The following is a 25,792-nucleotide window of genomic DNA, read 5'->3' as shown; positions in this document are numbered from 1 at the left end:
CCTGCCGTCAAAGGATATTCTGTATTTTTAAGTTGGAACAGACGGAATATCCTTCGGCATTTCGTTTCTTTTAACCCTTCTATTTCCTGTGATGAGTGTGATCGATCTCCACGCTGCGGCTGCGTTGTTCTTGGATCGCCATGGATCTGCATCTCCGCTGCTCGTCCGATCCAGCGATGGATTGCTCTCGCAGGGATCGCCGCTGCCGTTACCGCCTCGTTGGTCGCATTCTGGGCATCCAGGGATGGAGCTGATGGATCCGGGGAGGTAGGAGTCTCTCCATTTTGCTCCAGGGAAGGGGATTCTTGATATTTCCTCGCGAATCTTCCAAGGCGAGAGGATGATTGATTGTGTGGCCAATGGAGGAGGGCCTGTGTCCGAAATCGTTGAGGCGGCTCCGGCTCCATCGATACCGACGATAGCAGCCACGCGTAGATCGAATTCTCCACAGCAGCACCAGCAGCAGCAGGGATTGATGCTGGGCTCCGGCGATCTGTGCGACGATCACGACGTCAAGGCCCCAAAGAAGAGAGCCGAGACTTGGGCCCAGGAGGAGATCCGAGCTCTCATTGCGCATCGCCGGGAGATGGACAGCTTGTTCAACACGAGCAAATCCAACAAGCACCTGTGGGATCTCATCTCGAGCAAGATGAAGGAGCGGGGATTCGACAGGTCGCCCACAATGTGTATCGACAAGTGGAGGAATTTGCTCAAGGAGTACAAGAAGGCGAGGCACCACGACAAGAATGGTGGAGGTGGCAGTGCTAACAAGGTTGGCTGCTTCAAAGAACTGGAAGATCTTCTGTCCGAGAGAGCCCGGCTAAATCCATACAAGAGTCCCAGCAAACTGGATACTTCTCCCAAAGGTACTTTCTCTTTGGATTGTATGGAAGTTCCCTCGCTTGTTTGATCTCTAGATCTTTTCTTTCTCTCTTTCTCAGTCACTACTACTTCGCGAAACCAGTTCAATCTGGAGAGCAGGCTGGAGAGCGAAGCAAATCACCATCTCAGTTCCTCCAACGATCTCGCTGTAGCAAACGGCTGGAACTGGAAAGAAGGTTTGCGTTTTCTTGTTTGATTCTTTTCTTCTTCTAACTCTTGGAAAGCTCTACGTAGCGGGAGGAGCACAGCGCAGCTCGTTGCCCGCTGGAAAGATCATAACTATCCGATACAACAGCGTGACGAGGCGCGTAGGGATCGATGGCTCGCCGGATTCAATCCGAGAGGCGATCAAGGCTGCTTTCCGGCTGAGAACCAAACGAGCGTTCTGGCTCGAGGACGAAGACGGCGTCGTGTGGAGCATCGATCGCGACATGCCATTGGGAAGCTACATTCTCAACCTGGACGAAGGTAGCTATCATCATTCGCGATGATCTTCTCCATGACAATGCTCTTCCAGGCGTGACGATCAAAGTCTGCCTCTACGACGAGTCCGATCGTCTCACGGGAGCCACCGAGGACAAGACGCTCTTCACGGAGGACAACTTCAAGGACTTCCTAGCTCGGCGTGGATGGACGGGCGTGAGGCAAGTAGGCGGCTTCCAAGACGTGGAGTTTCTCCACGAGCTCCACCCCCTGTGCGTTTACCAGCGAGCCGGCCTCTTGGGCGCTTGACAGGTTCTTATAAACTCGTAATGCTTCGCTCCTTTGAATCTTCTCGACCAGGCTCTCACTGTGTTCTACCAGTAATCCCCGCAGGAACACACCCCGTTCTCAAAGTGGTGGAACCGGCTCAAGTCCCGGAACACGATCCGCCGCTGCTCGATCGCCGAGATGAGCTTGGCGGCGTCGTGGCAGTCCTTGCAAACCCGGAGGTTCTTGATCACTCTGATCGGGCTCCCGGCCGGGGTGTTGAGCAGCCCAAACGCCACCGCCAGCTTCTCGCTATGCCAGAGAAGAACTTGCTCCTTCTCCTCCTCGGCAACGTCGTGGAGAACGAGCGAGGTGTCTGGAACATAACCGGCCTCCTTCATCGCGCTGCTCAGCTCCTGGAGCTTGGCCCGGATGGGATTCATCTGGACGTGGCTCATGTCCCCGGCCACGAACTCGAAGACCCTCCCCTCCACCTCGATCGCGCTGCGCCCCGGATCCTTCCTCACGCCGCGCTCCACCATGAGGCTCCGGATCCTGGCCGCCTCCTCCCACTTCCCGGCCGCGCGGTAGATGCTCGCCAGCACCACGTAAGGCATGGACTCGTCCCAGAAACTCTCGAGCATCCTCTTGGCGATCCTCTCGCCGCGGTCCACGTCCTTGTAGCTCCGGCACGCCGAGAGTAGCGATTTGAGCACCGCGGCGTGTGGAGCTCCCGGCATCCTGTTGAGAAAGTCCTCCGCCTCGTCGAGGTAGCCGGCGCGTCCCAGGAGATCCACCATGCACGCGTAGTGCTGGGCGTCTGGAGCGATGCCATAGCGCGCGGTCATGAGATCGAAGTACTTGCGGCCCTCCTCGACGAGCCCCTTGTGGCTGCAAGCGCTGAGGAGATGGACGAAGGTGACGTAGTTGGGCTTGTGGCCTTGCTCTTGCATTCTCTGGAACGTTGCCAGCGCTCGATCGATATGCCCGTGCTGGGCAAATGCCGCGAGCATCGCAGTCCAGGAGACGGTGTCGTGTCGCTCGATCCGAGCGAACGCCTCCACCGCCTCGTCCAAGCAGCCACACTTGGAGTACATGTCCACGATCGCGGTGGCCACCGCCACCTCCGAATCCACTCCGTGATCCCTGGCGATGGCGTGGACGCGCTTGCCGTCCCTGAGCGCCGCCAGGCTCGCGCAGGCGTCCAGGACTTCCATGAGCGTCACGCTGTTGGGCTCGATCCTCCGCGCCAGGAGCTCGTCGAAGAGCCGGATCGCCTGGCGGCTGTCCCCGTGCTGGACGTAGGCCGCGATCATCGCGTTCCAGGGGAAGATGTAGCTCCTGTCCGTCCGCGCGAAGATCCTGGCGGCGAGGTGGAGGTTGCCAACTTTCGCGAAGGCGCTGAGCACCGTGACGAGCGACATGTTGTTGGGCTCCATCCCGGCGGCCTCCATCCGCGAGAAGACCTCGAGCACCTCGCGGAATCGCCCACTTCCAGCGCAGGCATTGATCATCGTCGTGTAGGACACCGCGTCTCTCTTCTCCTCCAGGCTCTCAAAATGCCGCCAGGCGGCATCCATTCGCCCACATCGCGCGTACATGTTGAGCACCGAGTTGTTGACGAGCGTGTTCTTCGCTAGATCGGTCTCCTCCACGATCATCCGGTGGATCGCCCGCCCCTGCGCCGCCAGCGAGGGATCCGAGCACGCCGAGAGGACGTGCACGAAGACGACGCGATCCGGCTTGAGCCCCTCCATCTGGAGCCGCGAGAAGAGCTTGAGCGCCTCGCGGCTGTTCGCGAGCACTGCCGCGGCGCCGGCCTTCTTGGCGTTGCTGTGCGCGTGCGCGGCGATGAGCGCCGTCCAGGAGAAGAGATTGCGGTCGCGCATGCGGTGGAAGAGATCCACGACGTCGGCCGCGCAGCCGCATTTGCCATACATGTCGAGGAGGAAGTTCCCCAGGACGAGCTCGCGATCGAGGCCGTGCTTGGCGAGGTAGGCGTGGAGCTTGCGGCCCTGGTCGAGAGCGCGCATCTTGCCGCAGCTCTGGAGGAGGCCCGGGAGCATGATGTGGTTGACATCCGGCGAGCGATCGTCGAGCCGGGCGATGCATTCTGCGAGGCCGGCGAGGCGATCGGATGGACGATCCGGCTGTGGAGCGGCAGCAGCCTGGATATTTCGAGCGAGGAAGCGCGTATCGATCGAGGATTGCCTCGCGCGCCGCGCCAAGAGCATTGACAAGAAGAAACCCTAGCCTAGTGTTCTTCCTCCGATCCATCGAACAGGGAAGATCCTCATCGATGCATTCTGTGAGGCCGATCTGATGCGAGAGATCTGGATATTTCCAGCGAGGACGCCTATCGATCGACGATTCCCTCCCGCGCCTTGCCAAGAGCATTGACAAGAAGAAACCCTAGTCTTCCTCCACAGGCATTTGCGCGATCCGAGAGACATCGATCGAGGCAGCGAAGATTCATCCATCAAGAAGCCAAAGAAGCGAAGATCGCCACGAGAGTGATCTATTCGAGCGAGCTATCCATTCATCGGTAACTATAAGAACTATAAAAATGCAAGCTCTTGTTATAACTCGGCCTTGCCAGTAGATCTGGGAAATGGTATCACATCCCTGATGTTCTCTAGTCCTGTGACGAAGAGGAGCATCCTCTCGAATCCCAGCCCAAATCCCGAGTGCTTCACGCTTCCATAGCGTCGCAAATCCAAGTACCACTCGTATGAATCCAGTGGCAGCTCTAGTTCTTCTAGCCTGCAAGATCAAGAACACACCATTTTACCGCAGGGCTCTTGCGAAAATCTCAAATCCGCCATACCTTTGGACGAGCACCTCGTATCTCTCCTCTCTCTGGCTCCCTCCCACAAGCTCGCCGACCTGGAAAAACGCGATTTTCAATCACTTTGGCTATGCTTCTCCTGTGAAAGAAAGCTTCTCACCTTTGGCACGAGCATGTCCATGGCTGCCACGGTCTGGCCATCGTCATTAACTCGCATGTAGAACGCCTTGATCGCCTTTGGATAGTCGTATACAAAGACGGGCTTTTGGAAGAGCTGCTCTGCGAGATACCTGAAGTGAAAGATCATAAAAAAAAAGATCGATTTTGTTTTCTCTCTAACATACCTTTCGTGCTCGGATGCTAAATCCATTCCCCATTCCACTGGAGTGTCGAAGGTAAAGTCTTTCACCTACAAGAAGAAGGTACAGCGTAAGAAAGATCACGCAAAGGAAAACCAGAGAATCACGAACCTCCTTTAGCATCTCGATTGCTTGTGTGTAAGTTATCCTCGCGAACGGAGCACTGACAACGTTCTGGAGCCGCTCCAAGGCACCGCTCTCAGTGAGCTTGTCGTCCATAAGCTTGATATCATCGTAGCAGCGATCCAGTAACCACTGGCACATGAATTTCACGTAGTCTTCCGCACAGTCCATATCATCCTGCCACCACAAATTTAATTCATGGGATCAAGTTTCCAAAACGAGAAACCTCTAACCTTGAGCTCCGCAAATGCAAGCTCCGGTTCCACCATCAGAAACTCTGCCAAATGCCGGGATGTATGAGACTGCTCCGCTCGAAACGTCGGGCCGAAAGTGTAAACGTTGCTAAGAGCGCAAGCGTACGTCTCAGCTTGGAGCTGGCCAGAGACTGTCAGGAACGCTGGTCGCCCAAAGAAATCGGCCGAGTAGTCAGCACCCCCGTCCTCGGCCCGTTTGACGAGCCTGGCTTCTTCGTCTTTGGCCGCTTTGAGCTGTTTCACGGCGTCACCGATCTCCGCTTTGCTGCTCGACTTGTTCTCCTTGAGCTTCCGGACAGTATCTCCGCATCGGGTGACCAATTCCCTGGCAGCATCGATCTGGTCTTGCGTCGGCGCCACGAGGTGTTCCCTCTTCTCGGGAGCGAGCAAAGTCGTGACTTGGAACATCTCGCCGGCGCCCTCGCAGTCGCTGGTTGTGATGATTGGCGTGTGGACGTGGATGAATCCCTGCTGCTGGAAGAATGTGTGGGTGGCGAGCACGAGAGCGCTGCGAATGCGAGCGACGGACGATATCTGCAAAACGCGAGCTTAGGAAACAAAGAAAGAAAAAGTTAACACACACAGAGTTGCAACTTTGCTTGGAGCTCAAGGAAAGACTTCTAAGAAACTTTGTGCAAGAAAGAAAGCATGAAGCTCGATCTCAAGGACTGGCAACTTACTAGATCTGTTCTTGGCCGGAGATGTAGAACAGTCCTTAGAAACTCTGGCGGAAGCTTTGTTTTGGCAATGGGATACTTGGATGCGTCGGCGGGAGCAGCGTGTAGGAACTCTCGGGCGTGGAGCTCCACGGCCTGGCCTTTACCCGGCGATAGCACCAATTCTCCTTTCACGAGCACGCAGCTCCCAGTGTGGAGCTGCTCGGTGTCGAGCTCCTTCTCGGGATCGACGATCACCTGCGAGTAGATCGCAGTGAGATTGGACGAAATATTTGCGGAGAGAGGGATTTGCGTACCTGGAGAGACGAAGCACACGATCCATCGCTGAGAGCCAGGAAAACAACGCCGCGATGCGTGCGCCGGGACTTGATCCATCCCCCGACGCACAATGTTTGGCCAGCGAGGGCAGCTCCTCCGTCCGGGCGCGTCAAGATCGATCGCGCGAGCACTCTGTGTGAGTAACGATGTTCCTCCATAGCTTTTAAACCCTAATCCTTCGCAAAACCTTTCACCCTTCTTTATATAGCCTTGGACCGTCGATGGCGGGAGAATGATATGAGCCGTCCGATCTCAGGTTTAACGTTTGAAAGGAGGGAAAGAGCTTTAGAGCACGGAGGCGATGGCGAGAGGGGATCCTTTCTTGCAGGTAAAATCGGGAGGAATTTTCTCGAAATATCGTCCTCTCGCATGCCGGATCGGTCGATTTCCATGGCCGAGACTGAAATTTCTTGCGATCGCTTGTCTTCTTGATGGATAGGTCGGCAATGCGAAGGCGCTCATCATGAACTTGCTGCGAGAGATCCATCCTGACGCGCGGGACAATCCCGGATGGGAGAAGGTGCGTTCTTGGATTGGATTTTCCTTTTTCTTTCCCAAAATATTTCGATCGAGTCGATTCTTCCAGGAGCTCTTCTTGCTTAGAAGCCGCAAGCGCATCCGGCTCCCCAAGAGCGCTGCCAAAGAATCAGAGCTTCTGGCCGAGCTGGTGGATTTGCTCGACAGCAACAAGCGTGAAATCTCCATGCCCGATCTCATCGACGATGCGGTGCTGGAGAAGATTATCCACTACTGGGAGCACGGTGGAGACGTCCGGGCGATGTTCTCGAGCTCCGATGAGCTACTCCAGCTCGTGGACGTGAGTTTCCATTTTTTTTTTCTTCTGGAATTCTTTCTTACTTCTTCTCACAGGCTGCGATCTACCTCCAAGCTCAGTCACTCAAGCACGACCTCGCCATCGTCATCGAGCACGAGATTTGCAAAGACAGCAAGACAGTCGCGGACGTTCTTGAGAGGCTCGGGCTCATCCACGAGACACTCACCGCGGAAGAAGAACAAGAGCTCCTGGAGCTCCTGCGACTCGTAAGAACACCTACAGGCATGCTCACTCACTCCAGTAGCTTCTAGCTTATACTTCACACTCTCGATTTTCTTACTCAATTCTCTCACTCACATTCTTTCGAGATTTCTTTCCAAAAGGTATAAATTTCATCTCACGACATCAAACTATCTATCATCTCGCTACCACCACCGCATGAAACGATCACGCCATCGTGCCAGACACCACAGCTCCACGACAGATCGCGCCACCGGGATTGGGAGGACAGATAACTTTCAAAGCCGAGGCCTTGAACCGATCCTTGGCCCTCTTCACCAGGGACGCACAAGATGTCACAGGACGTCCAGGCTTTCTTGTATAGCAGACATCAACATTCATTAGGTGAGTGCTCTGTTAGAAATGGCTGAGTGTGATCTTTTGGTTTCCCACATCAATCAAGAATGCCAACAACCTGCCTTTGATGTCTACAAGGTTTCTTCGACGTGGTTCTTCCGACATGAAACGAAGCATGAATGAAGATATAGCGCATATGTTTGGATACTTGTTGTTCTGTGATTTCAAGGAAGAAACTGCCAGCCATGCTAATGTCGACAAACGTCTTTTGATCACGAAGGCAAGAAAGTTGATCAGCCTCCACTTCTCTTCTTCAGCTCAGGCAGTGCAGAAGAAATTTCATTGGAGCGACCACTTTGTGGCAAGTTAGCCTTTACTTTGAACTTTTTTGCATTGACAAAGCGAGAGCGGATTCTAGTTGATATGGAGCTTGAGAAAAATGAGAGGTTATCACTTGTGGATGATGAAGTTCTTGGTAAAGAAAAGCTACTTGAGATTGCACTGAAATTCTGGAAAAAACAAATAGCATTCATTTGAGAAATGAGAGGAAGAAAACAGAACAGATGTAAAAACCGAGTGAGGCTGACCTGAATAATCTAGAAATCATAGTCAGTAGAGGCAAGTTCATTAGTAGTGGAGGCATTCTCAGGCACAAAAACAGGAAGCAGAGTTGTAGGAATAATCATCAGAAGTGGCTGGGACTAAGGAATAGAGCCTCGAGAGCAAGCCAGAGCTGAGTAAGTTTTTGAAGTTCAGGCTTTCAGCAGAATGGGTGATGGTGGAGAAGACTGAGTCGTAAATAACTTCAATCGGACAGAGGATGGAAGATTATATCTTGTCCTCAGCGATCTGGCTGAATTTTGCAAAATCGAAATACGGGATTTGTTTTGTACTGTACATGCAAATATGAATATCTGAATTGATTTGGAGTTTTGGGCGCAGCGCGCGCGCAAATCGGAGTGTCGGAAGCGGCTGCAGTTCTTCTGCTAGGTGTTGTTCTTCGCGACAATCTGCTCTATGACCACAGCTTGTGAAAGAAGAAAATGCACGCGATTCGATTTTTTCCGGAAATGTCAGGATGATAGGCGGCTGAGGACTCCATCACGCTCCGGTGCGAGGAAGCGAGCCAGCTTTCCACTCAGTGCAATGCTGCTTTCGAGTGTACAATGAGCAACAACAACACAGTGGAAGCTCATGTTTGCAATCTCAAACACAACCGGTGAAGGAAAGTATTTTGAGCCATGCTGAGCTGATTTGGGTTGATTGATCGATCAGTTGTGCTATTAGTACTGCTGCTGAATTAACAGATTTTTAATCGTTAAGCACTTTGAGAGTGAAATTAGCCGAAGCAATTTCATATTACAAATATATTAACTTATAGCAATTGGTAGTAAAAATAAATTATAAATACTATGGCAGGTATGCCACCATAAAATTCACTGTTTGAAATATTCGCTGTTTGAGATATGATTATAGCCATCAAAAACTTCTAATATCTGGATAGTTAATGAATTTCACAAACAGGATGCAAAGGAGTTTGTGCAATCCAGTGATTGACTGCGTTCATGTCCAAGACTTAAGAACCTAGTCAAACATTGGTCAACTCTAAGTCCAACCATGCTTCCCAACTTCTTGGAACGCCGACGTCAAGCTCTTCTTTGACAACGCAGTGTTGGCTTCGTTCGCAAATCTGGAGCGCCCGCTGCTCGATCGATAGCGAAGATCGATAGCGAAGTGGCCAGAGAGATCCAGCCAAGATGGATGAATATCTCGATCCGTCACTGCTTTTACCTCATCTGGGCCTTCTTTTGGGCGCTCATCGTGGAAGCCCGCCTCAGCTCCACGGATCTTCTTCTCTCGTTCGATTGCCTCTGCTGCGTCGATTGCCTGCGCTCTTTCCGGTCGAGAACTCTTAGCCGGGGTGATATAGCTCGCGTCGGTTCTCTTTTGGATCTGCAAACCCGAGAGAGAGCTTCATCAGCGATGGGGAGAGGGAAGGCTGAGTGAGCTATGCACCTGTGCGGAACGAAAGGTTTGCCAAAGACAGGCATGGGCCTGGCTAGCGGGATCATCTCTCTTCGAAGAGCTTTCACTAGTTTGCCTTCTTCTACCTGTAATTTGGTAGCAGCACTTGTCAAAGAGCTGCAAAGAGAAGGAGAAACGCGCTTATACTTACTCTTCTCGCAGCCTCGAGTTCTTCCCTGATGTGCTTGTAATGATTTTGCTTCTCCATCACCTAGCAGCCATGAATGAGGAAAAATGCAGTGAGCATGTAATTAACATACCTTTTTATCGAATTCTGCCCGCTCTGCAGCACGAGCTTCAGCTCGGAAACAAAACTCTTGAACCTCAGTAAGAGGAGCGCGTGATCGCTCGGGCATAAAAACGGAGTCACTGGAAAAACAAAGAAAGGTGAGATGAAAACGCAGGGGGGTGATGAGACTTACAAGACTGGAGCTGGTTGAGCATGGAATTGCCTCATTGCCGCTTCTTCAAGCTCAAGTCTGGCGAGCTCCTCGGCTTTCCTTTGAAGTTCTTCTTCGTGTCTCACAAGGCTTTCAAGTTCAAACGGCTCGGGTCTCGTGCAGTCCTTCGGTTGTGGCTTTGGTGGAATCTACAGCAAAAAGAGCAAGAGCCCGTAGGTGAGGCCAGCCACGGAGAAGTGCATACATACCGCTGGAATGTCCGTAGTGAAAGGAAGAGGATTTGCTTTAGGGACTCTTAAGTTACGCTCCTCTAGTTCTCGCTCAAATAGCTCTTGCATGAACCTCGTTTTGTTTGCTTCTCCACGATGCTGTCAAGAGAATACGGAGGTGAGTGCACTAGCAGTTTCTTTCTCAAACCTCTGTCACAAGGTGGAACGGACGAGGTACAGTTGGACCCGCTGGATAATGTGCCTCCTGAGAATGGAGTGAGAGCTAATCAACACCAAGCGCAGCGGAATTACTGGCCTAGTCAAGGCATTGTGTGCTTACTCACCTTTTCGAGCTTTTCAGTTATAGTAGTATCATGATCATTAGATGGATGTTGACATCGCTCTTCAGTAGCAAAATGAAATTCCTACGAAGGTCAGAACCGTGAGGAAAACTACCGTGAGAAAAGTTAATAACAGACTCTTACCACCGGGACTGTAAGTTGGCGCTTTTGACTTCTGAAAATGCCCAGATCGCCTCGGCTTTCAAAGATCTGAAAAAACATGTGAGATGATGAATTTGCAAGCAGTTTCACACCTTCTTGTTCAGAGGACGTGCTTTGAATTTTGGCACCTTTTGTAGTTCCTCTATTTCCATTTCCTCTCTACTTTTCACCCTGCATAGCAAATGTTAGATACAAATGCATCGATCCAACTAGCGCCTACTTTGTTGGACGTGCTCTGGCAGCTGTATGAAGTTGCGGCTCACGAGGTTCTCTGAGGTCGCCGGGAGCAGACTTCCGTCTCTCATTTACATCTGATACCTGCCAAACAAGCCAAATCAAACAAAATTCGAATCATTTCGGTAAAATATGTTCTTACCGAAGCCTCCGATGCAGAACATATGTGTTGCAAGGCACGCTCCGTAGTTCTCAAATGGAACTCCTAAAAATGAAATATGGAATTTTGATCTAGTCAAGTTTTACAGTATACCTGGAACTCTGGTTGTTGTGCATTACGTTTTGAGATTGCAGGAACATGAGGAGCTTCAAAAATCTGAGACACAGACGTTATGATATAGAAACTGTGAAAACTAGTACAGTACCTTCTTATTCATCGGTCGGGCTTTGAACTTCGGAATTTTTGCCAACATTTCCTCTTCAAGTTCAGCGGTGCTTTTAACTCTGAAACAGTCACCATTGTAGGGTCTGGCAGAAAGAAATTGGTCTACCTTGGCGGCCGAGCTCTATGAGAAGTTTCGAGTTCCGGTTCTTTTGGTACTGTTAGCTTCAGTGCCGACTTTTGATGTTGCAATAAAGAAGTGGACAACTCCTAGTCATACCAAAGCCATAGTTGTTAGCCACGGCATATGCAACCATCAAATTACCTGTTGAGAGTGATTGCGAAATCTCTCAGGGGTTTTAATCTGGAACTTTAGAACTTTCTCGGCCAGCGACATGAAAGGTGAACCCGGTTTTCCTCCCTGGAGCAAAAAAAAAGGCAATCACCAGATAGTGCTAAACAGTAACATCAGAAGCGAATGCATTACCTGCTTTACACATCCGGTTTCCACCTTTTGTTTCTTGTGTGCGTTTTCATCCGTGCCCATCACCATCTCGATACTCTTTTTCATCTTCTTCACTACAGTATCTCGAGCATATCTAAGAAAATTAAAGACGATCAGTCAGCTCCAGTGAGAATCTCAGAGAATCCATCCATACCTTGTCAAGCTTCGCATTGAATTCTTAGGCGCCGTGAGAGCCTGGCCATGCTTGCTAGCGTTGGAACAAAGCGGCCGCTTAAACGGCGTGGTTGTAGAGGGGCAATCCACCACATTCACAGAGATTTCCTTGAGCGGGCTTGCCTTTGGAGCTTCTATCACGGCTGCCGGCACCACTTTGACTGGCGCTGGAGCCATGTTTTCAATGTCGTCCATGGCGCTGCTAGGGACAGCCTCACTGCCATTCGCCTTGTCCGCGTGAGCTGTGGATCTCACCTTAGCATCCGAGAAGAAAAAGAGAGACAGAGAGATCGAAGGTCACTTACGCGAATCCTCGTAGCCCCTGGCGCTCTCAAACCAGTGCTCTGCCTCGTCAATGTCCATCTTCGACTCGCCGGCGACGAAATCATGGTACCTAGGAGCAGAGAACTCGTATTTCGGATCAAGAACAAACTCCTCGCTCGCCATCGAGCCCGAAATCTCGACGATCCTCACTCACACTCCAGCTCCCCCGATCGATCAGAACAACGGCTACACAAAACCTAGTGAAGATCGCGGCCGCGGACTCTCGAAAGAAGAAGAAGAAGAGATAGGGTTTCTACCCGTTCGACAAAAGCCCCAAGTTAAAAGTTTCAACGGTCACTTCCGTACAATCTCTTTTAGGGTTCTTCACGGCAGTGCCCTAGCTATGGCGGAGGAGGCTTCTCTGGCGCCCCGGAGAGTCGCGGCGCCGCCCAAGCGATTCGTGCGGCAACAGGTACCTGATAGCATTCTCAATGATCCGCGCTTGAGAGCGGCGATCGCGAGGCTTCCGTCCAACTACAATCTGGAGATCCCGAAGACAGTGTGGCGGATCAAGCAGGCAGGGGCGCGTCGCGTCGCGCTCCAGCTCCCAGAGGGCTTGCAGATGTTTGCGCTCCCGCTGTGCGATATTCTGGAAGAATTCGCGGCAGTGGAGGAGTGCTTCGTCCTCGGGGATGTGACTTACGGGGCGTGTTGTATCGACGATCTCACTGCCGCTGCTCTTGGTGCCGATTTCCTCGTCCACTATGGCCATAGCTGCTTGGTTCCGATCGACGTGACACAGGTTCCCAGCCTCTATGTGTTCGTGGACATCCAGATCGACGTCGAGCATATGATCGAGGCTCTTAAGTTCAACTTCGAGGCTGGAAGCCGGCTTGCTCTCTGTGGAACGATCCAGTTCTCCTCGGCGATCCACTCCGCGAGGATGGGGGTGGTGGATTTTTTCTCGGAGGTGGTAGTGCCGCAAGCAAAGCCTCTCTCCGCTGGAGAAGTTTTGGGATGTACAGCGCCGGCTATTTCAAAAGGCTCGGTCGATGCGGCGGTGTTTGTAGCGGATGGAAGGTTCCATCTCGAAGCTTTCATGATCGCAAACCCGGGGCTGAAAGTTTACAGGTATGATCCATACACGAAGGCTTTGAGCAGTGAGGAGTATGATCAAGCAGGGATGAGAAAGGCGCGTAGAGCAGCTATAGAACAGGCGCAGAGAGGGAAGAGCTGGGGCGTGATCTTGGGAACTCTAGGCAGGCAAGGAAATCCACAGATACTCCGCCACCTCGAGAACAGGCTAGCCGAGAGAGGTGTCGTCTACAAGGTGTTTCTCATGAGCGAGATGTCCCCGGCCAAGATTGGACTTTTGGAAGAAACCATCGATGCATGGATCCAGATTGCGTGTCCGAGGCTTTCGATCGATTGGGGGGAGGCATACGGTCGTCCGCTGCTCACTCCATACGAGGCGGAAGTTGCTCTGGGTTTCACAAGGCCGTGGTGGAAGAGGTGTTCTCCGGGGAATGAAGGCCATTTGGATTGTTCGTCATCGTGCTGCTCCTGTGGTGACAAAGACGTCCTGGGTGATTATCCTATGGATTACTACGCGAGAGATGGCGGGCCTTGGAACTCGGTCTACAACAGGAAGCCAACCAAGGCGAGATCGTGAGCGGCGACTTTTTCTACGAAACGATGGTACAACAAACTTAGAATCAACGCGATCGTCACGGAATCGTCGTCAGAGAATCGCGAGTTCGTCACTCTCTGGTAAGTTCACCATTTTGTTTTCGCCGGACAGGGTTGTTCTAACGAAATCTGAATCCACAGCTCGACGATCTCTCGGCAAAGTTCACTGGTTACTCGTGCTCTGGTAAATCTTTGTATTTTCCTGCAGGGAGTTACTGGGACGGAGTTTCGGTTTTAACTGCATTGTTGATTTACTACTTATACTGCCGCTAAAATTTTTCCGAAAAATTCAGGGACACTCCAAATCGATCAAAGCATCAAAGTCAAACTTCGGGTACACACGATCCAAATCTTGGAAGAACAGAAGCTCCGATTCCATTTCCATCGAACAAGCAAGGAGACTGGTGCTAAAAGAATCGACATAATCGCACTTAATTAGTGGTATAAGCAGGGATTAGCGGCGTCGTGTTTGAAAGTTTCTCACACTATGGACAGGCGCGTGGTCCAAACGAAGTTTTCAAAGTTTCCCCGTTCTTGCCACGTCGGCGTCCTTTATAGTTTTAGGCCGGCCCTTTTGTCAATGGATGCTCCTTGCATTGCGCCATCGCATTTCTAGGGTTCCCCCGCTAGCCAGGAGGATTGCTCGCAGATAGAAGCGATCGATTTCTTTCTGTTGCCGCAGCTACCAGCGCACGCATCTAGGAAGGGGAAGCGCAAGCGCGCGCGACCGATCGATCGCTCGCGCTTTCGATCGCATATTTCGCGATATTTCGTGCTCTGCATGCGCCGATCGCGTGTGCGCTACAGGTACCGAGCATGCCGGATCTATCCTTGTTTTTGTTTTGAAATATCTGGCGCCCGGAGCACAGCATCGGCGCTGCTCGGCGCATCCGTGGATTCTCTGCGGTTGAGAAGCTCTGGAATACCGTTAAGGTGAGTGATTTCGGGCATTTCTCTGGAATTTCTCTCTGGAATCTCTCCTATCTTGCTTGAATTGGATTCTTGCTATGTGATGGCCGCGCTTTCTTTCTTTGATAGTGATTTATTCTTCTCTGTGAAGGCGATAGTTCCTAGAGGCGCTCGGGCGGGCGAGAATGGGGCAGCCTGCTCCGGAAGATAATGTCATTACATTGCTCGGGATTACTCTCACTGGCAGGCCCCGATGGATCCAGCTCTTGATTTGCTCGGCGGGATTCTTCTTTGGATACACCGTGAACGGCCTTTGTGAGGTGCGTGTGTGGCAATCAGTATCAGTGCTCCCTAGCTAGACCAGAGGCGTTTAGTTCATCATTTTTTTTTCCTGTGCCCTTTTCAAACTTGTTCTCCAAATTTTTGCAGGAGTACGTTTACAATCGCCTCCAATTCAGGTTTGTGAGCATCTTTGTTTGAGGGACTCTTGGCTGATGTTTTTTCTATGTTACAGCTATGGCTGGTACTTCACCTTCGTCCAGGGATTTGTCTACCTCGCGCTGATTTTCTGGCAAGGATTTCGAGTGAAGCATGTCTTGAACCCCTGGAAAACGTACATCAAGCTCTCTGCGGTTCTGATGGGTTCTCACGGGCTTACAAAAGGATCGCTCATGTTTCTCAACTATCCAGCGCAGATAATGTTCAAGTCCACCAAGGTTTGGTTCTGGCTTGGTTTTCTTTGTTAGCTGCTTACGTGGGCGTGACACAAGCAGGTTCTACCGGTGATGATAATGGGCGCTTTTATTCCTGGCTTACGACGAAAATATTCGTTCCAGGAGTATGTGTCGGCAGTGATGCTCGTTGTTGGACTCGTGATATTCACGCTGGCGGACGCTCACACTTCCCCCAACTTTCACATATTTGGAGTGATCATGGTAGTGGGAGCCCTCGTGTTGGACTCATTCCTGGGCAACTTGCAAGAAGCGATTTTTACCATGAACCCAGCAACGTCACAGGTACATTCACCTCGCAAGATAAATATTATAATGCTGGTGCCTTCCAGATGGAGATGTTATTCTGCTCGACAGCAGTGGGCCTTCCATTCTTGATCCCGCCGATGGTTTTGACTGGCGAGGTCTTCAGAGCTTGGACCTCATGCTACAATGTAAGCACTAGTAACTGCGTTTCTCCAAAACTCTAAAGCTTTGTTACTTGCGCAGCATCCATATGTCTACCTGGTCCTCGTGTTTGAAGCGATGGCAACGTTTATAGGCCAACTCTCCGTCCTCTCCCTCATTGCCCTCTTTGGAGCTGCCACCACCGCCATGGTAAGTCACGCTCTCCATTTCACATATTCGTTTACACTATAGCTGGAATCGTTATCTCAGGTGACCACAGCGAGAAAGGCAGTGACTCTCTTGCTATCATACGTGATCTTCACGAAGCCAATGACCGAGCAGCACGTAACGGGGCTGCTGCTAATCGCCATGGGCATCATCTTAAAGATGCTCCCGGAATCGTCCTCTAGCGCGCCCCCGCCAAAGCCGTCACCTCAGCGTCCCTACACAAAAGTTTCCCAGCACGAAGTAGAAGACGGCCGAGAATTTGACGAGAGACGAGTGTCGGAAAACGTGTGACGAAGAGACACGCGCAAGAGAACTAACAAAGAGACAACGAGGACGACCGGGTCACGCAGGAAGCTCGTGCACAAATTGGAGAGGTTGGCCGGGTGAATAATGCTGGTGGCTGGCGTGAGGGAAATTCTTTGATTTTTGAAGGCTTGTAGTGTCAAGAATATACCCAGAATAACCAAGTATATTCTAAAATGCAGTATACTTATTGTGATCAAGCAAATTATTAAGCCTAAATTTTTCTCTTGATTCGTTAATAAGCCCTGGAATCAAGAACTCAATAATGTAGATGAGCTCAAACACTGCCTTTGTGATGTGAGCATTTCCCCAATGCCTAATGTGCTAATGATTGTAGGCCATGTGTAGAAGTTCTGCAATTCACAAAAGAAGTTCTTGCCAATGATTAATTGAAATAAACACTCACCCCATAATTGTCAATTCCAAACCAACTTTCACAAAGGAACCTTTCTAGTGATGGCCTGGTTAAAGCTTTTGAGAACAACAATAGAAATGGATATATTTTTGTACTTAGAGAGCTCCTTCAAATTCTGAATAGAAATTAAACTAAATTTTAAAATGTTTTTAGAAAAATATCTCAAAACTCAATTTTTCAATCACAGCAACTAATTGTTATATCTTAGACTGTGGATTATAATTTATATTTCTTACCTCTATCTCTATAAACACATTTTGCAAGCATTTAATTCAAAACTGTGAAATCTTGAATTACATTATATTACAATCATTAATAGTTATTCTTTTAAATATTAAATATCCTTATAATGTTGAACATTTGACTCATATTAAAATCAAATTTACCACTATCATTGTCTATAACTCATTGTCATAATTTAGAAAGATTTTAAGGCAAAAAGTTTCATTTTAAAATTATTTTAAAATTTAATTTTTTAAAATATCTATTTACATTTTACTATAAAAAAATTATCAAAACTTGAAGTTGTGACTCATCAATATCAAATGGATCTTTTTATGACTTTTTTTGTCAATCAAAAAGAAAAAGCTAAAAGATCTTAGCTCGTTAGAACAGTGCAATCAAAACATATTATTTATAATAAAAATTTATTAAATGAATTTATTAAATAAATGATACAAAAAGCTATAGTGTTATTTAAATATTTTAATTATTGTACATAATAAATATATTAGCAAATTTAGTCTTGAACATTAAAATTAATGCTTAAAACATTATATGTTTGATTTGTGGAAAAAATAAAAAATACGCCTTTTCATCAATTTTCTTCAGCTTAGAAGGCTGCTTCATTTGTTTTATTCACTTTTTGCTTCGTTCTTTTAGAATATGTAATGCACAAAATTTTTAATAACATATGCTTTAATTAGTTTAGCAAACTACCATACATTTTTTTACAATATTTAAATTTCTAATGTTCAACTCTTTTATAGAAAGCATAAGTAAAGAGTTGGGTAATATAAGTTCATACTGAATTAAACAATATTGTTCAACTATTTTAGAATTTATATTCATTAGAATTGTAATTTACATTTTATACCATAAATTAATTTTTTTTTCAGAATGTTTCATGAACGGAGATTTCTGACCATATTCAATAGTGATTAACATCTTTGGTTAAATGCAGTCAAGACTAACAGTGGTTAATTTTTTAAGAGAAGTTTAAATAATTTTTTAAAAAAAAATTCTATTAAAAAAATTACAATTAATTAATATTAATATTATTACTCATAGTAAAGTTTAATCAATAATATTTTAGTAATATCTTTTGTTTTGATTTAACAAGAATAGGTTTTCGTACATGTTAGTACGGACAGAAGCAGGGTTCTTGAGCAACTAGATAGGGCAGAAGAGAATGGGGAGCCGCGGCCGTCCTGGTCAGCTGCGCGTCCAAGCCTGCTTCAAATGCAAGAGGTAAGCGTTCGATCGATCGCTTCAGCGCCAGGTTTCTAAGACTTGATCTTCCAGAAAGGGGCATATGGCGTGGGAGTGTGAAGAGGGCGTGATTTGTAGCAAATGTAAAGAGAAAGGGCATCACCAGCGAAACTGCAAGAACGTTACCTGTCACAAGTAAGCATCCTTTTCCTCGTTTCGCTCATTCTCCAATGGTTCTCCCTCTCTCAGGTGTAAGAGGAAGGGCCATACCTCGAATTTCTGCAATGATCCAGACGTAAGGGTGAGTGATCTTCATTCTTTCGTCCTCGATCTTCCTTTTTCTCGCGGGTAGTTGCTGATTAGACGTCGCAGAATCACATTTACAGGCAAGGGAAGCGGAGAAGATGGAACTCCAGCTCCAGCTCCAGCTCAAGCTAAGGGAGAAGCGAAAGAGTTCGCAGCAGCGCAAGAGCGACGTTGTCAGTCTCTGGGATGGACTTGGAGATGGCAAGAAAAAGAGGAAATCCTCCGGGGATGGTGTTGCTACCGCGATCGCTCCACCCAAGACGAGGAGGACGACGAGTGTGGCAGCTCCCAAGATCATCGCTCCCGAGCAGGAGAGCAAGAGCAGAGATTTTGGCCAAGAACTCAAAGCTGATCTCCAGCCCAGCTTGGTTTGCTACGATTTTGACGACGAGAGTGATTCTCCGGAGTAAGTAAATGCGCTCTTTTTTCCTGCTGTTTTGTCTCGGGGAAATTTACAGTGATTTTCTTTCTTACTTCGCATTCCTTGTATATAAAAAAGTGGTATGTACGGAATATTTATTCTGTATGCTTTCGAAATAAGAATGTTTGTGAGATTATTCGGTTTCTGGGATATTCGTTTTATGGTCAAGCATATGCTTTTTCTTGCTCGCGCGAAAATGGAGAGAGATAGATGAGGCTTCTCTTCCGCCGCTCGCGAGGAGCACGAAAGCGATCGCCAAGAGCTACTCCGGACGCGCCGCCGGATCCGCCATCGCAAAGCATTGGCCTGGACGAGGAAGATCGCCTTGGGTTCCTCCTGCGATCATGCCAGAGCCCCAGAGATCTCCCCCGCGGCCAGGAGCTGGAGCGAGAGATCTCGGCCAGCGACTCCCACCGCCACAGCACTTACCTCGCCAATCTCCTCATCCAGATGTACGCCAAGTGTGGCCGCGTCGATCAGGCGCGCCGGATCTTCGATGGCATCGCCGCCAAGAACAGCTTCTCTCACAATCTCATGCTCAGGGCCTACGCGCAGAGCAATCACATCGAAGAGATGGAGCGTGTCTTTGCGAATATTGGAAACGGGAATTCCGTGGGCTGGAACACGATGATCGCAGCATATGCCAGAACCGGGCATCTGGACCTTGCGAGAACTTTGTTCGATCGGATGGAAAACCGGGACAGCGTAACGTGGAACGCGATCGTCACGGGCTACGCGAGGCACGGGAGACTCACAGAGGCCAAGAGGTTGTTCGATGAGATGATCGTTCCGGGCGTTGTGGCTTACACCGCGATGATCCAAGCGTATGCCCAAGCCGGGCACTTGCGTGGTGCGAAGAAGCTCTTCGATTCCATGCCGCTGGGGAGGAACTCCATGGCATGGGTGACAATGCTCCAGGGATTCGTGGAGTGCGGCGAGATGGCGGATGCCTGGAGCTTGTTTTTGAAGATCCCCCAGCGGGGAGTGGTGGCGGAGAGCATCGCGATCGCAGCGGCAGTGGCGGGCGGAGATCTGGATCGAGCAAAGCACGTGTTCTTGGCGATGCCCGAGAGGAATCTGGTGGCCTGGACGACGATGCTGGGCGGGTTTGCGCAGGGGCTGAGTCTCCGTGGCGCCAAGAGACTCTTCGATCAGATGCCCGCCTGGGGCGTCGCGAGCTTCAACACGCTGCTGGTGGCGATGGCGCAGTCCGGGCGGATCGAGCAGAGTTTGGTACTCTTCTCGGGCTTCCCGGAGCGTGATCTCGTCTCATGGACGGCGATGGTGGCGGCGTATGCCCACTCGGGGTATGGCCAGCGAGCTCTTGAGCTCTTCCGGGCTATGGTGGCCGAGGGGCATCACCCCGACGCTATCGCCTTCGTGAGCGTGCTCAACGCGTGCAGCCACATTGGGATCGTGGAGGAGGGCGTGCGCTGCTTCACGGCGATGGTGGCGGACTTTGGAATCGCCCCGTGGCGCGACCACTTCTCCGCCACGGTGGATCTCTTCTCGCGCGCCGGGCAGCTCCAAAACGCGCGGGATCTCATCGAGACGATGCCGTTCCTGCCCGACTCGATCGCCTGGGGCGCGCTGCTGGCCGGCGCGAGGACCCATCGCCGCCTGGAGTTCGCGGAGCTGGCGGCGGCGCGGGTGGCGGAGCTCGACCCGGAGCGCTCGGCGGCGCCGCTGGTGGCGCTGGCGGGGATGTACTCCGCCGCCGGGCGGGCCAGCGACGCCGCCAGGATCCGCGACGTGATCCGCGAGAGGGGGCTGAGCAAGCTCGCGGGATTGAGCTGCGTGGAGATTGGAAGGAGCCTCCACCGCTTCGCCGCCAGCGATTCGAGCCACCCGAGAAACGAGGAGATCCGCGCGGAGCTGGAGAGGATCCATGAGCTGATGCGCGAGGAGGGATACGCGGCGGATGCGGAGGTGGCGAGCGAGGCGCTCAAGCTCCACAGCGAGAGGATGGCGGTGGCGCTGGCTCTGATCGAGGAGCCGTGCTCGCGGGATACTATCCGGGTGATGAAGAACCTGAGAGTGTGCTGCGATTGCCACACTGCTTTGAAGCTCATGGCGAAGATCTCCCAGCGGCGGATCGTGGTGAGGGACACGAGCCGCTTCCACCACTTCGATCGAGATGGGAGCTGCTCTTGCGGAGATTATTGGTAGTAAGATTCCCTTGCCACCTTTTTGCTCAAACTTTTGTTAGTAAATTAACTTTCTTGGATCTCCTCGTTCTCTCCAACTTTGCACTCCAACTCCACGCACAACGTTCAAGCTCCATGCTCCAGAAAGCTCCCATAAGCCTTACCCAAGCCAAACTCCAAGCTCTGTACATCTCAATTCCTTTGAGACTGCTGGCATCGCCAACCAAGAAGCCGATGAAGCCAATCACCTTTGGTTCTTCCCTGCTACACTCCAAGACGCTGCTCTGGAGTGGTATCTCCAAGCCTAGCATTCTGCACCAGCCAGTGCATTCTGGGACCTGCTTCGATCAGCCTTTCTCGGATTCATACAGCAAGTTAGTGAGGAACTTAACTACACTTGATTGCTGCCAAATGAAAGTTTACAACGTTTTATCATCCGGTTTCAGTGACTAGTCGCTCCCTCCTCCCAGCAAGGACGATCAGGTTCGCTTCTTCACAAACGCCCTGCCTCCCAAATTGGCTTTCTTCACAAAGGGCCAGACTCCCACAACACTTGCTGAGGCTATTTCCACGGCTTCCAGTTGGGAGCAAGCCTGCGTGAGCATGGCTCACTTCCAGCAGTTTTTCTACTCCATTCTTTCAGTGTTTGGTAGTGATTCCGCCAACCTTTCCCTCCTTGCAAACATCAGTAGCATCACAGTTACATCCTTCATTCACTGATTCAATGAATTTACCTTTCCTTAGAACTATCAATTACAGCCACCTTTAACAGCATGTACTTCTTGCCGTGGCTACTTCCTCTTCAACTCTGCCACAATTGCAAGAAATCTCCAAAGTATGTGACAATTTAGAAACACTTACCAAGAAAATGTTTGAGCTTCAGGTTAACTGGATTTAAGGAGTCCAGACACTACCTCAACCCATTACTGAACGTGAGAATATCTAGTGTACTTGTTGCAAGGGATATGGACATTATCCCAGCAAATGCCCAAATCCTACACCAGCTCAAGTTAAGTGCCAGCACTGTAGACGAAATAATCACAGATCAGAGCACTGCATGTATAAACCCGGTACCTCAACTCAGCCAGCTCCTTGCACACCTGCACGTCCCAGCTACCACGTCCAGCCCCAGCTCCTTCGAGATCCATTGCCACCTCTGCTTCTATAAGGTTATATGCCCAATCTAGTACCCGTTTATGCAGCAGCTCCAGCATGAACGAGTAATGTACCTAGAAGGGGTCAAGCTCGACATCCAATCATCTGCTTTCGTCGCCAACAGCCGGGCTCCCGAGTGTCCAAATGCACGAGGATCAATTGAGTACCAGCCCATCTGCGGCATCTATAACACGCAAGGTCTCCATGCCCAAGACGACTGCCCTCACCGTCTTCATCGTGATCAAGGCAGCCAAGGCGATCCTCCACGACGTTCCACTGCTCCAAGAAATAACCCGCCAAGCACGGCATCTAGCTGCAAAAGCACAGCCCACCCATACCGCTCCTGCCTTTGTTCCAAGCGCGTACCCTAATGTGGCAGTTACTCCAAGATCTGCAATCCAGTTTGACGTGCTTCCCTCTCCACCCTCACGAGACCCTAATTCTGGAAATGCCACCTCATCCTGCCATGCTTCACGCAGGGATCAAAAGGATTCGGTTAGCGCCGACAAGAAAAAGAAATATCTCTGTTCTCAATCTGGAGACACTTCCGTACGATATTTTGGGGGATCTGGAGCACCAAAAGCCACAAATTTCTTTTAGCCAGCTTCTACATGCTGCTCCAGAGCTCCACAAGGTAGTTTCCTTTGCTCTCCATTGGCATTGAGAAATTGTCATGAACAGCACCTGGCCCCTCTTCATCGACATGTTTGCTCTCACAATTAATGTGGACATTTGTGGCCATTCATTAAACAACTTGCCTTACAGTTGCTTAGCAGATCTCATTTTACCTGCCAATAATATCAACCACACTATTCTTTCCAGACTTGGCCATATGATCAATGCTCTTCTTGATCAGCCTGCTCTAGTCAATATTGGTGGAGAAGAGAACATGTGATTAATGTAATTGGCAGGTAAGGTGAAATCTGTTAAGCAACTGCAAGGTGGGCTGCTTAGTGAATGGCCATCAATGTCCACATTAATTGTGGGAGCAGACATGTCAACAAAGAGGGCCATGCTCTGTTCATGATAATTCCTTGATGCCCACCAAGAGTAGAGGAAACCACCTTGTGGAGCTCTGGAGCAGCATGTAGAAGCTGGCTAAAAGAAATTTATGGCTTTTGGTGCTCCAGATCCCAGATTGAGAACACGGCGATATTTCTTTTTCTTGTCGGTGTTAACCGAATCCTCTTGATCCCAGTGGGATGAGGTGGCATTTCCAGAATTAGGGTCTGGCGAGGGGGGAGAGGGAAGCACTTCAAATTGGATTGCAGGTCTTGGAGTAACTGCAACATTAGAGTACGCGCTTGGAACAAAGGCAGGAGCGGCATGTGCAGCTAGACACTGTGCTTGGTGTTTGAGTAGCCATAGGCAGGAATGGGGTGCCATTGCATGTGCAGTTTGAGCCACACAAGTGCAGTTTGAGCCACACAAGGGCAGGAATTGTGCCATAGCAGGGCTGGACGACTTGTGTGTTGATCACTGGGTTATTTCTTGGAGCAGTGGAACATTGTGGAGGATCGCCTTGGCTGCCTTAATCACGATGAAGACAGTGAGGGTAGTTGTCTTGGGCATGGAGAGCTTGTATGTTACAGATGAGATGGGCTGGTACTCAACTGGTGCTCATGCATTTGGACACTCGGGAGCGATATGGCCCGGCTGTTGGCAACGAAAGCAGGTGATTGGACATCGAGCTCGACCCCTTCCAGGTACATTACTCGTTCGTGCTGGAGCTACTGCATAAATGGGTACTAGATTGGGCGTATAACCTTATAGAAGTAGAGGTGGCAATGGATCTTGAAGGAGCTGGGGCTGGATGTGGTAGCTGGGACGTGCAGGTGTGCAAGGAGTTGGCTGAGTTGAGGTACCGGATTTATATATGCAATGCTTTGATTTGTGATTATTTTGTCTATAGTGCTGGCACTTAACTTGAGCTGGTGCAGGACGTGGGTATTCACTGGGATAATGTCCATATCCCTTGCAACAAGTACACTAGATATTCTCACGTTCAGTAATGGGTTGAGGCAGTGTCTAGACTCCTCAAATCTAATTAAGCTGAAGCTCAGACATTTTCTTGGTGAGTGTTTCTAAGTCATCATGTACTTTTGCAACTGTGGCAAAGTCCCAATTGACTACTTGGTTTGGCTCTCCTCGCTAAATTCCTCAATAAACTCTGTAAGTTTATTGAAGATTGGGTTTGGGCAAAATCATTCAATAATGACAATATATTTTGAATTCGTTTTTTAGCTTGGGCTCTCTAATTTCTTGGTCCACCATCTCGCTATCTAAAACATGATCTAGAGCACTTCGTCGAGGAACTCTTCATTGAAGCTTATTCTTATTCACTTCACTTCCTCTGTTAGATACGAACCAACCATACCTACATTTCTTGATGATTTCTCAACTACACCCCCAAAAACAAGGGGAGGAATCGTGATCGACTGTTTTGACGCTTGTGGACTTCTCTCCAATGGTCGTGACCCTAATACTGACGTGGTGGCAAATGGAATATTCGCTCGGTTCTGGAGGAGGGAGGACCTAAACTCCATAAGCCTTACCCAAGCCGAACTCCAACAAGCTCCAAGCTCCAAAAACTCCAATAAAGCCCAACCTCCATGCTCCATGCAACAAGCCTTGCTCTTCCACGCTCCATGCTCCCAAAGCTCTTCTCCAGGGTTTGCTCCACTCCACTCGCCGACCGAAATGTCCAAGTGGCCCATTTCACTACGACAGCTCGTCTCACTCCAGTCATCAGCTTTTGCCGGTAATCAATGTCAGTTGCCATGCTGATATTTTCATGGCTTTGACTCTGGCGACTGCTTGCTAGCTCCACGCCCCTCGCTCCATAGCTCCATCACTCCCACCTGCAAGAGGATATCTTTGGGGTATCCTCTTGTGAAAAACAGTAAAACGAAATAGCCTGCAATCACACCACCATCAAAGTCCAGAGTTGTAAGTGCCAGAGCTTCTTCTTGCACATACAAACATTATGGTGTCCAGCAAAAGCTTGCGTCATTCTTTTGGACCACCATCTTCTCGCTGGAAGATATCTGCAAGCCTGGAGTAGCTTCTATTAGTTCCTCTTGCTCATTCATCATGGTTTTAGGATGTTGATGGGAGTGCTATTTACAGCCATTGTTTCAGTGATCACTTTGCTCACGTAAGGATAGATCCTTGCATTCGTTCCCTGTACAAGGTGGGGTGATTGGTAACTGATTCCTTGACTTGATTTTGATTGGCTTTGTCTACGCGAGCGATTTGCCGTGGCTGTGTAGATTGCTGTGTCTCTGTACTGCAGAGGATCAATGCCTGTGGTCGTGTCAATTTGGATTTCCAGCAGTGGCGAGCCGTGATCCAAGCTCCAACTTGGATTTCCAAGCAGCAGCCAGCCGTGATCGAAGCGTTGAACAAGGTTTTAGGGAACATTTGTAGATAATTTTACTAAAGTAATGAAAAGATCTAGATTATTTAAAGAGTATAAATTATACATTAACATTTAAATAAAATTTATTTATCAACAGAGAAATAAACAATCTAGTTTTGAGACCTTTATTTTTTGTTTTCCGTACAATATTTATTGACCTCTTCAAGCGA

The 25,792-nt window shown here is 49.7% G+C and overlaps 7 protein-coding genes across 9 annotated transcripts; 4 read left to right on the top strand and 3 right to left on the bottom strand.

Annotated features, from left to right (window-relative positions):
* The first annotated feature begins 35 nt into the window (after positions 1–35).
* LOC9653855 (trihelix transcription factor GT-1) lies at positions 36–1,654 on the top strand. The gene is made up of 4 exons (XM_024683561.1): positions 36–866; positions 942–1,058; positions 1,117–1,350; positions 1,400–1,654. Exons 1-4 carry the CDS (start codon positions 341–343, stop codon positions 1,612–1,614), a joined length of 1,092 nt encoding a protein of 363 aa, XP_024539329.1. The 5' UTR covers positions 36–340; the 3' UTR covers positions 1,615–1,654.
* Positions 1,653–3,830, bottom strand: LOC9653852 (pentatricopeptide repeat-containing protein At4g14050, mitochondrial). The gene has a single exon (XM_002978590.2). It carries the CDS (start codon positions 3,804–3,806, stop codon positions 1,680–1,682), a length of 2,127 nt encoding a protein of 708 aa, XP_002978636.2. The 5' UTR covers positions 3,807–3,830; the 3' UTR covers positions 1,653–1,679.
* Positions 3,831–4,125: 295 nt separating this feature from the next.
* LOC9658702 (asparagine--tRNA ligase, cytoplasmic 1) lies at positions 4,126–6,249 on the bottom strand. The gene is made up of 8 exons (XM_002978589.2): positions 6,070–6,249; positions 5,777–6,010; positions 5,076–5,630; positions 4,831–5,019; positions 4,705–4,769; positions 4,521–4,650; positions 4,400–4,458; positions 4,126–4,335 (listed from the first exon to the last, which is right to left on the bottom strand). The coding sequence occupies exons 1-8, from the start codon at positions 6,247–6,249 to the stop codon at positions 4,152–4,154; spliced, it is 1,596 nt and encodes a 531-aa protein (XP_002978635.1). The 3' UTR covers positions 4,126–4,151.
* Positions 6,250–8,914: 2,665 nt separating this feature from the next.
* LOC9658701 (protein TPX2) lies at positions 8,915–12,382 on the bottom strand. Its single transcript, XM_024683557.1, has 19 exons — positions 12,121–12,382; positions 11,796–12,057; positions 11,624–11,735; positions 11,462–11,557; positions 11,306–11,406; positions 11,180–11,258; positions 11,068–11,130; positions 10,957–11,019; positions 10,801–10,898; positions 10,673–10,751; positions 10,563–10,628; positions 10,422–10,502; positions 10,286–10,342; positions 10,117–10,236; positions 9,890–10,056; positions 9,728–9,836; positions 9,619–9,678; positions 9,459–9,553; positions 8,915–9,395 (listed from the first exon to the last, which is right to left on the bottom strand). The coding sequence occupies exons 1-19, from the start codon at positions 12,260–12,262 to the stop codon at positions 9,230–9,232; spliced, it is 2,016 nt and encodes a 671-aa protein (XP_024539325.1). The 5' UTR covers positions 12,263–12,382; the 3' UTR covers positions 8,915–9,229.
* A 74-nt stretch (positions 12,383–12,456) lies between these two features.
* Positions 12,457–14,293, top strand: LOC9658700 (2-(3-amino-3-carboxypropyl)histidine synthase subunit 1). Of its 3 annotated transcripts, none has more exons than XM_024683740.1 (3): positions 12,457–13,849; positions 13,910–13,952; positions 14,062–14,293. In XM_024683740.1, exon 1 carries the CDS (start codon positions 12,483–12,485, stop codon positions 13,749–13,751), a length of 1,269 nt encoding a protein of 422 aa, XP_024539508.1. In that variant the 5' UTR covers positions 12,457–12,482; the 3' UTR covers positions 13,752–13,849; positions 13,910–13,952; positions 14,062–14,293. The 3 variants fall into 3 exon arrangements, with proteins under 3 accessions (XP_024539508.1, XP_002978751.1, XP_024539509.1); XM_024683741.1 differs by having other exon boundaries at positions 12,502–12,551; positions 12,602–13,849; positions 13,910–14,212; XM_002978705.2 differs by having other exon boundaries at positions 13,910–14,212.
* Positions 14,294–14,364: 71 nt separating this feature from the next.
* On the top strand, positions 14,365–16,552 carry LOC9658699 (UDP-galactose/UDP-glucose transporter 2). Its single transcript, XM_002978704.2, has 8 exons — positions 14,365–14,701; positions 14,829–14,997; positions 15,107–15,135; positions 15,192–15,393; positions 15,451–15,693; positions 15,741–15,842; positions 15,898–16,005; positions 16,066–16,552. The coding sequence occupies exons 2-8, from the start codon at positions 14,863–14,865 to the stop codon at positions 16,312–16,314; spliced, it is 1,068 nt and encodes a 355-aa protein (XP_002978750.1). The 5' UTR covers positions 14,365–14,701; positions 14,829–14,862; the 3' UTR covers positions 16,315–16,552.
* A 1,562-nt stretch (positions 16,553–18,114) lies between these two features.
* LOC112349328 (pentatricopeptide repeat-containing protein At4g02750-like) lies at positions 18,115–21,499 on the top strand. Its single transcript, XM_024683602.1, has 5 exons — positions 18,115–18,211; positions 18,266–18,367; positions 18,422–18,473; positions 18,545–20,999; positions 21,191–21,499. Exons 4-5 carry the CDS (start codon positions 19,110–19,112, stop codon positions 21,497–21,499), a joined length of 2,199 nt encoding a protein of 732 aa, XP_024539370.1. The 5' UTR covers positions 18,115–18,211; positions 18,266–18,367; positions 18,422–18,473; positions 18,545–19,109.
* The last annotated feature ends 4,293 nt before the right edge of the window (positions 21,500–25,792 follow it).

Source organism: Selaginella moellendorffii, unplaced genomic scaffold (genome assembly GCF_000143415.4).
Source record: "Selaginella moellendorffii unplaced genomic scaffold, v1.0 SELMOscaffold_38, whole genome shotgun sequence".
NCBI classification, from domain to species: domain Eukaryota; kingdom Viridiplantae; phylum Streptophyta; class Lycopodiopsida; order Selaginellales; family Selaginellaceae; genus Selaginella; species Selaginella moellendorffii.
This window is presented reverse-complemented; position numbering and strand designations above follow the sequence as displayed.

Coding starts and splice junctions, on each gene's coding strand:
- LOC9653855 (XM_024683561.1), top strand. CDS start 341: ATGATTGATTGTGTGGCCAATGGAGGAGGGCCTGTGTCCGAAATCGTT. Junction 867..941: donor ACTGGATACTTCTCCCAAAG/GTACTTTCTCTT, acceptor TCTCTTTCTCAG/TCACTACTACTTCGCGAAAC. Junction 1,351..1,399: donor CATTCTCAACCTGGACGAAG/GTAGCTATCATC, acceptor ATGCTCTTCCAG/GCGTGACGATCAAAGTCTGC.
- LOC9653852 (XM_002978590.2), bottom strand. CDS start 3,806: ATGCTCTTGGCGCGGCGCGCGAGGCAATCCTCGATCGATACGCGCTTC.
- LOC9658702 (XM_002978589.2), bottom strand. CDS start 6,249: ATGGAGGAACATCGTTACTCACACAGAGTGCTCGCGCGATCGATCTTG. Junction 6,011..6,069: donor CGTGTGCTTCGTCTCTCCAG/GTACGCAAATCC, acceptor ATCTACTCGCAG/GTGATCGTCGATCCCGAGAA. Junction 5,631..5,776: donor TCCGGCCAAGAACAGATCTA/GTAAGTTGCCAG, acceptor CGCGTTTTGCAG/ATATCGTCCGTCGCTCGCAT.
- LOC9658701 (XM_024683557.1), bottom strand. CDS start 12,262: ATGGCGAGCGAGGAGTTTGTTCTTGATCCGAAATACGAGTTCTCTGCT. Junction 11,020..11,067: donor CACAACAACCAGAGTTCCAG/GTATACTGTAAA, acceptor TTTCATTTTTAG/GAGTTCCATTTGAGAACTAC. Junction 10,899..10,956: donor GTTCTGCATCGGAGGCTTCG/GTAAGAACATAT, acceptor CTTGTTTGGCAG/GTATCAGATGTAAATGAGAG.
- LOC9658700 (XM_024683740.1), top strand. CDS start 12,483: ATGGCGGAGGAGGCTTCTCTGGCGCCCCGGAGAGTCGCGGCGCCGCCC.
- LOC9658699 (XM_002978704.2), top strand. CDS start 14,863: ATGGGGCAGCCTGCTCCGGAAGATAATGTCATTACATTGCTCGGGATT. Junction 14,998..15,106: donor CCGTGAACGGCCTTTGTGAG/GTGCGTGTGTGG, acceptor AAATTTTTGCAG/GAGTACGTTTACAATCGCCT. Junction 15,694..15,740: donor TGAACCCAGCAACGTCACAG/GTACATTCACCT, acceptor GGTGCCTTCCAG/ATGGAGATGTTATTCTGCTC.
- LOC112349328 (XM_024683602.1), top strand. CDS start 19,110: ATGAGGCTTCTCTTCCGCCGCTCGCGAGGAGCACGAAAGCGATCGCCA. Junction 21,000..21,190: donor TCTCCCAGCGGCGGATCGTG/GTGAGGGACACG, acceptor TCCATGCTCCAG/AAAGCTCCCATAAGCCTTAC.